This window comes from Phasianus colchicus, chromosome 2 (assembly GCF_987193195.1).
Source record: "Phasianus colchicus chromosome 2, bPhaCol1.hap1.1, whole genome shotgun sequence".
Lineage (NCBI taxonomy): Eukaryota > Metazoa > Chordata > Aves > Galliformes > Phasianidae > Phasianus > Phasianus colchicus.
Genome location: NC_143437.1, coordinates 77,185,740 through 77,198,407, shown reverse-complemented (window position 1 = coordinate 77,198,407; position 12,668 = coordinate 77,185,740). Strand labels below are relative to the sequence as shown.

At 37.1% G+C, this 12,668-nt stretch overlaps 1 protein-coding gene across 10 annotated transcripts in view; it reads right to left on the bottom strand.

Annotated features, from left to right (window-relative positions):
- Window positions 1-12,668, bottom strand: part of CEP162 (centrosomal protein 162) — a 45,727-nt gene that overhangs the window by 3,483 nt on the left and 29,576 nt on the right. For all 10 annotated transcript variants that reach the window (XM_090136058.1, XM_090136056.1, XM_031610782.2 and 7 more), the window contains 8 exons: window positions 11,626-11,752; window positions 10,557-10,720; window positions 9,920-10,027; window positions 8,585-8,809; window positions 6,608-7,278; window positions 5,692-5,833; window positions 4,006-4,104; window positions 813-947 (listed from right to left, as the gene is read on the bottom strand). In XM_090136058.1, the coding sequence (XP_089992184.1) occupies window positions 813-947; window positions 4,006-4,104; window positions 5,692-5,833; window positions 6,608-7,278; window positions 8,585-8,809; window positions 9,920-10,027; window positions 10,557-10,720; window positions 11,626-11,752 (1,671 nt within the window). The remainder of the gene's footprint in view (window positions 1-812; window positions 948-4,005; window positions 4,105-5,691; window positions 5,834-6,607; window positions 7,279-8,584; window positions 8,810-9,919; window positions 10,028-10,556; window positions 10,721-11,625; window positions 11,753-12,668) is intronic.

Genomic DNA, 12,668 nt, shown 5'->3' with positions numbered 1-12,668 from the left:
TAAAGGTCCCTTCCAACTCTAAGGATTCTACAACTCAATTTCAGTCCAGCTGCCCTTCTTTGACTTCATGGATTTAGGTAAAGCCAAAGCTAAAACACTAATGAACAACTATTAAACACCAAAGTGATGAAAGCATTGAGAAAATCTACAAGGACAGAAGCTCCCCACACAGAAAATGGATGGAGGCTGCGTAATAAAGTAAGTTTTAAAAACAAAATACATAATTTAAAAAAAAGCAAAACTTTTACGCATTGAAGTGATACAAACGCTAGATAGTAAAAGCTCTGTCAAAAGATCCAACTGTCAAACAACCAATAGAGAACTAACAAAAAGTGCAGTTTGCAAACAACAAAGGTTATTGTTGTTTTGGGTATTAAATGTGATAGACTGCAGGAAGATGTTTCTCTACTTTTAATGCAACTTTCCTGAAGGGAACTTCTAAGAACAAGAAGTAAAATTATTGTTTGAGGAATATATCACAGCTTAACCAAATTACAAACTCATCACATTTTCAGTAGCAAGCATCCATGGTGTAACTGAAATATGAAGTCACAGATAGATAGAAATATGAGACTTTTGGAAGTCACATACGCCCACTGTCTGCTAAACCAGGGCCTTCTTAGATCACACTGTGAGGAAGTTACACAGGTGTTAACTGGAACCAGCAAGTGACCAAGACAAAACCAAAGCTGTATCAAAAAGTATTTACTCCTCTCCAGCGTGGGGTAAATGAATCCATGCTTCTCTTATAAAGCTACAGTTCAAGTGATAAACTGCACTTGAGAAGTAAAGGCAGATGTGGCATGAGGTACCTTTAGAAGTTCTTGTTCTCTTACTGCATGCCGGGTCTCAATATGCTTGATCTTCTTTTCCAGGCACAAGAAATGTTTCATTTCAGGACTCTGGCTTTCCTTAGCCTCTCTTAATTCTTCCAACAATTTCGCAACCTATGAGATAATTGATGAAAGTTGTTATCACAGTGTTAAGTAGTGTATAAAACAGATGCCTTTCAGAGTGATTTGTGTTGTTCAATCACTCTATTCAAAAGCTGCACAAGGGAAGACTTGAAAAAGAAATCTCCTTTATTCAAAAGCTTAGAAAAGGCTCAAGGACTTAGATTAGTATCTTTCATTTGTACAAAGAGGCCTGAAGATAGGAAAGTCTGGTCCTCTTTGATAAATCCTATCCTGTTCATAATACATCAAGAAGTGCTCATTCAGTCAATTTTTGTAATTCTAAACGTTCTAAAAAATTCATAGAAAATATGATGATTCAATGCTCTTACACTCTCTCTTCTCACGCTTACTGGATGAAGATCAAATACAAAACACATCAGTGAAGCTCATTTCTACAGAATAAATTAAGAAAAGACACTGCTAACACGCAGTGTTAGCGACCCTTTGGTCTAATAACTGGTGGGTGAAATCAACTCAGCAATGGCCTATAATTGATTTTCTAAGCCTCCAGAAATCCAGGTAAGTTTTCTTATAAAGCTCTATTGGTTTATTCTCATTCTTTTCCTATTTTAAGGACCTCGGTATTTTTTCAATATCCTAAGATGTTTTTTGTGTTGTTTTTTTTTTTTTTTTTTTTTAAATCACACTTTTACTATGTGCAAGTAAACTGAAGTGAAATCCTTCCTGTCTTTGTCTTTTACCATAAACCTCAGCTCCTTTTATCCAATATCTGAGCTCTATCAAGCATTAACCTGTCCTTGGCTTTCTGCTGCCAAATCCAAGCAGCTGGAGGCACTCTGAGAAGATGCTGCTGTTGTTAGTCAGAAGTGATTCCAAGATGGCTTACTATTATTTCCACTTTTCAGCTTGATTTTCTGCAGTAACAAGGCCTATGTTACTCCTTTTTTGCCTGTCCATTTTTCCAGTAGTTTTGATCCTGCAGGCCATTTTCACCCAAATTTGTCAGAGCAGCACAAGTCTTAATATTTTCATTGGATCTCTAAAAATGAGTCACTGCTGCTTGTCTGCTCAGTTGTTCTAGTGAAGGAAAGAGCTGATGGGTGACTTCCAGCACATCATTAAGCACAGAATTCACGGGGGAGATATGTGATGAGGGAAAAATCCTCCTCAAGAATGAATGGGCTCCATGCATTTTGCCAGCAAGAGAGCTATTTGTTAAACACAGAATTCTCCTATGTGCAGGCTGTTAGCAGAAGTATACAGTTATAGAAAACATCCCTGAACAGCATTTTTGCAATTAGTATTCATGCAACAATCTTGCGGCAAACCTCAGAACAGAAGTGGGAGGGTTTCTCCTCTCTTAGAGGAAGGAATCTCAATTGTGTTAGGCAGAATTGCTGGCATTTCTATCATGACTTCCTACTTTGAAGTTTTAGTTGCTTTCATTTGCCAGCATAATTTACTGAACCATTTAATGCTTAAAACGTATTTTCAAAGCAGTCGTGAGAAGGCGAAAGCAAGACTTTGCTTTGACATTACTTTCTGCATAATCATGCATTGATTTTCATAGCAAAGGCACTCTATTATATTTTCTTAAATGTCAGCACCTGAAACTCAACCTGAAAAATAGAGCTCAGCTATGATGATCATCCTCTATCATCCTCTTAACCAGCACCATCAATAATCCTTAAAGCAAACAGGCAGAGAACAAATCTATGGAATAACATTTGTCTCATTGTATTCCCACTGTGTCCTGGGATGAAGCATTATACATATACACTGAAATCACTGGCATGAAACAAGATTTGTAGCAAAAGAAAACATCTATCATTACATTCACAATATAATCACAATGTCTGGGTCTATTTTGCAAATACAGAGTTTGTTTGATGAAAGATCTTTACAAACACTCACTTTTCTATAAAGGCTTCACAAAAGAAGTGGAATTTTGCATGACTAAGATCAATACTGAATGAGCTTTTTGAGATAAAGATTAATGATATCAAGAATGTACTAAAAACACTGGAATTTCTTTCCTTTCTTCTAAATTAGAACAGTAAACAAGATGGAATACGTGAAGTTTTCTCAGTCCTGTATTGAAAATAATTCTTTTTTTCTGCAACTCTTGCAGGTTGACTGCTGGCTGCATTGTCAAAATGAGGTGAAAATTAGCAGTGTTCATCCATTAAACAAAGGAAAAGAAAGTGAAATTAACCGTGGGCACGGTGCTCAAGGTGCCTATGTCCCTGAAGAAGAAGTGAGAGAAGTAATTTTTTCAGTACCTCCGGAACCAGACGAACATAGCCAAAAATACAAAAAAAAAAAAAAAAAGTTGAGCTAAACACAAACTGGAATTTTACAGTGTTAATCTCCAAAATGAAACCACAAACAAATGTGATTTTTATATATTATCTAATAGTAATAGAAGCAGTAAAACATTAGGAAAAAACTGAATACCTCTCAAAAAACATAGTCAATTTCAGAAGAAAGGTTACAACTAAACTTCTCATGAAAGACCTCAAATTGCTTAGATATCAACTTAGAGAGATCCAGAAGATAATAGGCTAAGTCAATTCGTGGGAACAAAGGATGAAAATAAGAAGGCTTTATCTGACCAAAAATTTTCATTTCAGTAATAAAATATCCTCTTGAAGAAGAAAAAGTCCCGTGTTCTATTTGCTACCCACCACAGCTTCCAAAGAAGAGGTTACAAATGCTTGACCTAACTTAGAAATCATAGAATCACCAAGGCTGGAAAAGACCTCCAAGATCATTCAGTCTAACCATCCGTCTATGGCCAATATTTCCCCTTACTCATCAATTTTCATGAAGATATTGGATATTTCTAACTAATTTTAAAAAGGAGAGATTGAAGTTCCACTTTCTGTCCTCCGTGTTGTTTTCTTGTTTATATTAGAAACATACATTGCATTTTCAGACGATAATTGATGCAGGAGATACTGATAAAGATACTGCTATTAAGGCTTATTTAACTATATACGATTTGAGACATTTTCATTACAGGAATGAAAATGAGAACAGAAATGATCATCAGTATCAGGTATTCCAAATCCAAATGTAAACATACCTCTTTTTGCAGGAATTCCTCCCGCATTTGTGAAACTAGGAGGGCTTCCTGATGTCTCTGGTGTTCACTGATTTGTTCTTGTAGATGTTTTATTAAAATCTGCAAAAACGATTTAAAATATTTGTCACTGACATATTCTTGTGACAACATATGAAAACCTATACAGGAAAAATGTGCCAGAAATATAATCAGTATGGTAGTACTGCAGTTACAGGTGATACATATATTAACAATACTTTCAGCTGACCTCAATTGTTAAACAACACATCTGTTCTTTTATAACACAAGTAAACAATTCTTCAATTTACTCTCCTCAGTTACAAAAAAACCAAACAAACATGCATTTGAAGATAATCTGAATCTGTTAGCACTTCCTATCTTCATTCACGTGTGTGTTTTCTCCCAAATTTTATTGCAACAATGTAACTGCAGGCTCAGATCCTTATGGACAGCTTCAGTCACCCCAGCATTTGCTGGGCAGCATAAAGCAATCCAGAAGCTGCCTGGAGAGCACTGACGATGATTTCCCAACCCAAGCAAGAGAGGAACAAGAGATTTTCTACTGGGTCTCAAATTCACAAACAAGAAAGGGCTCATAGGGGATGTGAAGGTAAACAACAATGGCAGCAATGATTGTGGAATACAGGATCCTCCAAGGAGACCACTAAGTATGGGTAAACTGGGGGTTAATACTGGGTCCAATCCCACTCAACATCTTCAACAATGACTTGGACAATGAGGGAGAGAATTCTCCACAAGTTTGCTGATGTGATACAAAACTGAGTGGTTGATGATTGTGCTTTCACCAAGTGACCTGGTCAGGCTGAAGAAATGGGCCAACTTCATGGAAGAACACAAACAGTTCTGCCCATGGGACTGAAACAACCCCAGGCACCAGGGCATGCTGGGGGTCAACCAGTTGGAAAGCAGCTATGTAGAAAATGGGATCCTGGTGGACACCAAGTTAAACACAAGGTGACTAGTATATGCTGGGCTGCATTAAGAGTAGTGTCACCAGCAAGTCAAAGGAGGTGATTCTTCCCCTCTGCTCAACCCTGGTGAAGCCACACCTGGAGTATTAGGTCCTGTTCTGGGCTCCCCAGTATGAGAAAGGCATGATAGACTAGAGAGGAGTCTCTCTAGTCCATTAAAGATGACAAAGGGATTGCAATATCTTTACTGTGAGGAAAAGGTGACAGCTGGGACAGTTCAGGCTGGAGAAGAGGAAGCTTGGGGCGGGGGAAATTTCCTATAAGTTTATCTATACCTGAAAGAAGGGCATACAGGAGAGAGAGTTGGGCTCTGCCACAGTGGTGCCCAATGGAAGAACAAGAGGCAAATGGAACAAACTAAAATACAAGATATTTCCCTGCAACATCGGGAAGCACTTCTGTGCTGTGCATGTGACTAAGAACAGGCACAGATTGCCCAGAGGATGTGGAGTCTTCTCCATGGAGCTCTTCACCTAGACATGGTCCTAAGCATCCTGCTCTGAGTTTCCCTGTTTGAGCCAGATGGGCCCAGAGGTCCCTGTGCATATCAGCCACAGTGGGAGATTCTGTGAGTACTGTGATACAGGTCTATTTTTGAAACAATATATCCTACTTGAAAAGAAAAGTTACAGTGAAAGAAACAAACAATTTTAGAAGACATCTTTGTGTAATTAATATATCTACAGTGTCTTACCTCTTGTGTTGAAATTCTGCCATTTAGTTCAGCTACTTTGGAAGCAGAATGCTCTTTTGTGTACTGAGAAAGAATCTTCTCTACTTCTCTTTGATGAGAAGCTTTCAGAGCTGCAACATATTCTGCTGTGTCTTCCTGTATCCTGGACAGGAGAAGAAAATTAGATACATACAGCAACTACAGATATTTCTTCAAAAATGAGGTGAATTTTCTCACTTGAACACATAAAATATGAAGAAATGTTAGGGCAAGCATGCATTAGAAATTTCATAAAAATTTGCAAGAGATACCACTGTTACTTTTGCTGCCCTGGAGGGATGACAGGGAAGGAAGCCTACATTGTTGGATATGTGTTTCATTTTACTAGTGGCAGCAAAAATATTGAAAACTCAACCAGTCATCTTTATAGAGTCCTCTTATGAAAATCAAGGGAAAAAAAGTAGATGCTTTTAAATCGTGGTTAAGCTGTGCTATTTGAGGTATTTATTTTAGAATAAAATGGATCGTAATCTAAATGTGCCTATCACCTCTACCATGACTATGAAAGGGAGCTAATGGAAACTATGTGAAGGGTAAAGTTTCTATCTTGGTCAAGTAACTTCCACTGAAAGCATGCCCCAGTTTTAAGGGCAGTATATGCACCAAATATGAATACTATACAAAGCATTTAGGATTCAACGATTTATACCAAAATCTTATTACTGAGAGCCATGACAATTTGTCGCGCTGATAAAAAGGATTAATACAGGTTTCCCTGTATGAAAAACTGTGACTGTACACCATTCTGAAAAATCAAGAGAAAAAATGACATTTACAAAGAAGATTGCCCAAGTATAAGGTAGCTTGCATGATCATAATGACTCACCAGCCATCAGCTAATCTAGCAAGTTTCTTAAATGAACACGTTGAGATTTACCTTCGTATATTATTTTCAGAATAAGCCAGTGTTGCCTGAGACTTCACCCTCTGCTGGTTCATTTCTAGAGACAATTTTTCTAGCTCCTCCTTCAACCATGCGTTTTCTTGCAGAACTTCCAAGACATTAGAATCAGAAAAGGTGTGCGGCTGGTATATTTTGTCATTGTTAAAAATGCCTATAGAGGGTTCGCTCATGATAGAATTCTTTTTCTCTGTTGCTACGATATTCTTTTTCAAGATCTCTTGACAGTTTTCCTTATTATCAGTTTTATTTCTTAAATTATTATCAGACAACATTGCCATCCTTTCTTTTTGAAGTTTCTCTACAGTCTTTGTAAGGTCTTGTATTTCTCTATTTTTTGTGATCAGTTCTTGATTTAGTTTCAGCAGTTTCTCTTTTGTGTTACCTTGTTTCATTTGCCAATCTGTTGACTGTAAGTCTTTATTATCTTTTTTACTTCTGAGTTTTAGTTGGGAATTTTGACTCTTGAGGTTTTCGATTTCTGTCTGGAGGTTTTCAACAGTAATCTGATGGGTCTTCTTCAGATTCTGAAGCTGCAGTTCAAGTTCAACAGAATTGGCTTTATCACTGTTCAGTTTTGGTGATTCACTCTTCCACTTGTAAGCAAGTAGTTGCTCAAGCTCTACAAGTCTTTGTTCATACTGCATCTGGAGAAGGGATGGGAAAAGGGGAGAGGGGGAGAAAAAAAAAAGCAGTTTCCTTAACTATACATTACTAGCCTCTTTTATTGTTCTTTACGTTTGCTGCAAGTATGAAGCAAGATTTTATAAAGACACAAATAAGTATTACTAATAACACTACTCATCCAGTACAGAAATTAGTGAAGTTTAATGAGTAAAAAAAAAGACAAAAAAAAAATACATATGCAAAGTCTGCTACTGAACAGAATTACTCAAAACATTTACTATGAATTGATCCTCTACCCAAAACAAGTACAGTTGCTATGGAAAAGAAAATTAAATTGACAAGAACCTATTTCATTTTTAGGTAATTTTGTTCTGTACAGATGATACTGACTAAGACAGGCAAATTAGCATTTTATTTTCATACAGCAAATCTTTATTTCTGTTAAAACTGCCATTACATTTGCCATGTTTACCAAACATTGTCTTATTTCTCAAAACTGCACTTCATGTTTTTAAAATTATCTTCAATTCTAACAGGACAGACCTGTCTACTTCCATGTATTTATTTAAATTATGTAAGTATTGATTCAGAGATACAGAATTTTCCTCTGAAATAAGCTGAGGAAGATCTAACTCTTAGGCCAGATAGCCTCTAAGGAAAACACAGCATGTTACTCAGGTTGGATATTGGATATTAGGAAAAATTTATTCTCAGAGTGATGAGGTATTGGAACAGACTGTCCATGGAGGTGGTGGAATCACTATCCCTGGAAGAATTAAAAAAACCCATGTAAATGTGGCATATAAGGACATGGCTTAGCGGGCATGGTGGTGATGGGTCAATGGTTGGACTAGGCGACCTCAGTGCACTGTCTTTTCCAACCTTTATTATCCTATGATTCACATGAAGAAGAGGAAGAACAACTGATCATCAGTGCTGTACTTTCCTGCTCGCTAAGAACACATGCTCTTCACCTTTCCATGAAGTGAAATGCCAGATTTCAGTGCTTCCTAAAACGATTCATGAAGAGTTGCTATCATATTGTTTTATGGGTAAAATGTTCAGCTGGCAGGAAACCACACTACTGTGTGTACAGCTAGGCCCAGGAACTTGTCCTCCCAGTTCTAATGCTTGGTTGCACAATTTTAAATGCTCTTTATACCCTAGGCTCCAAAACCTCTGAAATTCTGATTGTAAGTTCTTCAAATGCTTTTTCCTTCAGCGTAGTCTTTGATTTCTGTTTTCACCACTGGTCTTTGGTAGAGACCAGCCACCTTACAATCATTAATTACAGTGTAGACTACCCAACAAGCCTCCAACTATTACCTTTATTTTTTGAAATTGCTGTTCCATGGCACGGAGACTTGTTTTAGCTTCATCATCTTTACCCTCAAGTTCTGTTTCTAATTTTTTTATTCTTCGTTCCAAAAAATCAATTGTGTTTGTTTTAGCTGAAAGTTCATCAGTTTTCTCAGCAGTAGCAGCAGCATAAATCAAAGCAGGCAAAGAATTTGGATAACGTCTTTTTAGAATGCCTTCCATTTCTTTGATCTATCAAAAAGAAAATTGGTAGAAGTCAAAAAGAAGGAAGTTCTAATGAAAAGTGAACTGAAATAATTGACAGACCATTAACAAATACATCCATTAAGTTTGGTGAAGATTAACATATCGAGATGCATTTATCTGAGAATTTTTGTTACACTGATTTTTTATAGTTTCTGCTATTGTTTACAGGCAATTAAGACTCATCATCACTTGCTGACTGACTCCTTATACATCATCAAAAGAATATTGCTCTGGTCTTTAGACTCAAACATCTTTTATTTACTTTCTAAGCATTTAAGCTGCAGAAAGCTTTCAGTGCTGTTAAAATATTTAGTTTCCTTATAGACTTAACATTCACACTTCCACATTACACTCTACTTTTCCAGCTGCTTCAGAGAAATTTCATAACAGGAAATTATTTTCCCAGCGACAGATAAAATGTCTTTTTTTTTCCCCCCCATCATTATTTCATTGCAGACTCCAAAACAAACTAACACCTTGTGTGCAAGACTGATAAACGCCCCTTTTTAATCTACAGCTAAAAGTGCTTTCTGCACTCTATTCATTAGCATGCTGCAGAGACTCTTTTCTATTTGTTCTGCATCCCGGCCTCTTCCCAAGCATAGCTATTACCTGTAAAAATTCAGGAAGGCACAGTTCCTCCTGACTTTTTCCTCAGTAGAAATATGGGTTTTAAGATCTCTACTCTTAACATAACATTCTCAGTTATTATGGCTCTTGTAGGAATTTCAACCCTACTCTTGAAACAATGTGGCTGAAACTGGTCAGAACATTAAGAATGTACTGAACAGAGACAGTGGGAATCCCAGAAGGTAAACAGGAAGCTTACACATGCTTTTGCCCTTTTGCTCCTTTCCTAGAAACTGAACAGTACTTTAACATTAACAGATCTTGAAAGGGTATAATAGCTTATTAGAACACAACAGCAAGAGATCCCTTTGTAAATGAGCAATCACAGCTGTATCTGTTGAGTATTACATAATACAAAAGTTCCTCTCTCGTAGGGCTTCATTCAGTGCTTTATCCTTATAAAAGCACTATTAAGAGTAAGTGATCTTATCTGAAATGAAGTAGATCAGTTGTATTATTACATACTTGTCGTTCAAGATCCTGAATTCTTCTAGCATCTGCTGCTCTGTCTCTCAAACGCTTCTTCTGTTGTGCACACTGATGATCTCCAGCTTCAGCTCTGAGCTTCTCAACCTATCCAATTTATGAGAAAAAATGAATTATACATACTCAGTGATGTTTTCCAGTAGTACAGAGGTAAACATTTCAAATGATCACAGTAACAGAAGTATTTTTTAACTTAATAACTGGTAATACCCAGCCCCAGGCTGGATGTGGCTCTGGGCAGCCTGGTCGGGTGGTTGGCGACCCTGCACATAGCAGGGCAGTTGAAACTAGATGATCTCTGAAATCCTTTTCAACCCAGGCCATTCTATGATTCTGTGATTCTACAATTTCTACAAAGGTAAATTATGAATTATATTATTTTTGTTTCCAGAAGAATCATCAATAAGTCCAATGCAAGCAGAACAGGTTTAAGCATTTTGCATTTTTAATTCTGACTGCATATAAAGTTATATCTGTTTTGACTATAAAGACACCCCCATTTGATTTAAAGGCTATGGCTTTTCTTAAAAAAGGCACAGCATTATGGAGAACAAAATTACACTGTATTCATCAGTAGAAATCATTAAGTGCCTTAAGTTAAGCTAAATATTATCACCTCTTGTTTCAGTTTTTCAATTTCTTCTCTTGCATCTTTAAGACGGGCTGCATCTTTATCTAGAAGATCTTGATTTTCTGCATACCAATGAAGCCGCCTTTTTAAATGAAGAATTTCCTGTTTGTACGATTCTTCCATAACTTTAAATTCATAAGACTTCTCACCTACAAGAATAAAACCCTTATAATTATGTGTTGAAAACATAATACATAATTCAACATATTTGAATGTGTTGGATAGCGAATACTATTTTCAGCACATTTCATACAAGAGCAAAATCAGGATTCTAAATGCAACAGTACTATAGAAAAACAAAAATCAGAGAATAATAATTATCTCATACATAGTAATTGTCAATAGTTTACAGTTTACCACAGAATGTATTTAAAACAGAATCCCTGTGAGATCTATTCTTGAATACAGTTGTAGTAAACAAACTTTCAGTAATCTGCATGACAGAATATAGAATATATAGTTTGATATGCATTGATTGTTGCATCGAGCATTTTGAGAAGAGCTCTTACACCTCGTAACAAGTGTGATGTTTGATATGGGAAGTGAAAAAGGTCTAATTTCTGGGCCTCCTGATGGCAATCTGGAAAAAGTTTAGAAATGGAAAAATTCACAAGGCATAAGTTAGGGGTAAAAATAGAGCAAGTTTAATGAGCAAACCTAAAGGGCAGAGTAAGAGGCAACATAGTAAATCTTTCCTTAGGAACAGAGGTGGCATAGAAGGGGAATCATTTTGCCCTGGGAGATGGGCAAGCAATCAAGCTTAATAAGCAACAAAGAGTTTGGCTGGATACAAGAAAAGTAGAGGGCCAAAGGTACAGTGGCCTCTCCTTCACTGTATGTTTTTATTAGAAGTTTAAACAATGTTTGGAAAAGGCCTAAATCATAGAATGGCCGGGGTTGAAAGGGCCACGATGATCACCTAGTTTCAACCCCAAATAGACACATTAGATACATTTCACTAAGTCATACTACAAAAGTAGCAAGTTTTAGTCATATATTTTTCTAGTTAAGTAAAGAACAGGCACAAGTATTGGAGAAAACGAAGGCGTTTTACTTGATGTGGATGTAATCTGGCCTTTTGCTAGATCTCTCTCTTTCTTTGCTTGCCCCAGGTCTAACTCAAGAGCTTGTTTATCTTGTTTAAGCCGTCTTATCTCTTCTCGTAATTTAGTTTCTTCCTTCTGAGTTTTAGAGGAAACAATAAAATGAGAAAAAACACACATACACAAATGCACATAAAAAATGCTGATCGTGTTTTTTCAGCATAGAATGATTACATTATGTTTGTATTGAACCACATACTAGTTTTGGCATTATTCTCAAGCCTTGCTACAGCAGAACTTAAGTTAAACACTATAAAATAAAGGTACACCTTTAGGAAGTTTTGTTTTTAATAACTGTTGCAGAAGGAGATAATGTTACAGATCTGCTTTTTGGAGGCACAACAAAGAAGACAGCTTTACTAATTTTGAAGACGATAGATTGCAGCTTAAATGGATGGATGTATAGTTGACATGTACCGACAACAGCTTATCTTACTACATTTTCTTTCTTGATGTTTTGTGTGTGTGCTCTCTGTTCAGTTTGGATTTGTGTGATCACTAGCAAACTTCAAGACTGAGTAGTTGGTGAGTAGGACAAAAGGTGTCCAGAAAAGCCACTCTCTGGAGATTGAGGCCCTTAGTTATGGGGTGAGGTAATATGTGCATCAGATTCTGGGCCCAGCTATTCTTGGGTCTATACCCAAGGCTAGGCCCAGGGCTAGCTCCTAGTGAGATCCACATGTGTGCATGCATGTGTGTTACTGCTAGCAAACCCTCTCCTGACCTGCTGAATTGGAGAAGGCCATCTGTGTGGCTTGTGCTTCTGTGTTATGAACAAAGATACTGGTGTTAAAGTTGTGTAGACTGGACCTAAGGATAGGGAAGTGTAGCAGCAGCATGTATGAGGTTAAAACTAGGGCAGCCCCTGGAGTCTTAAGAGATCAAAGTCATCTGTATCAGACCAGGAAAAATGCCACTGGTCCTGAAGCTCCCTGTACCATCTACTTAATCAGTTAAAAAACTGGTCTAGCATTAAATGGGGAGGTTGGGGGCC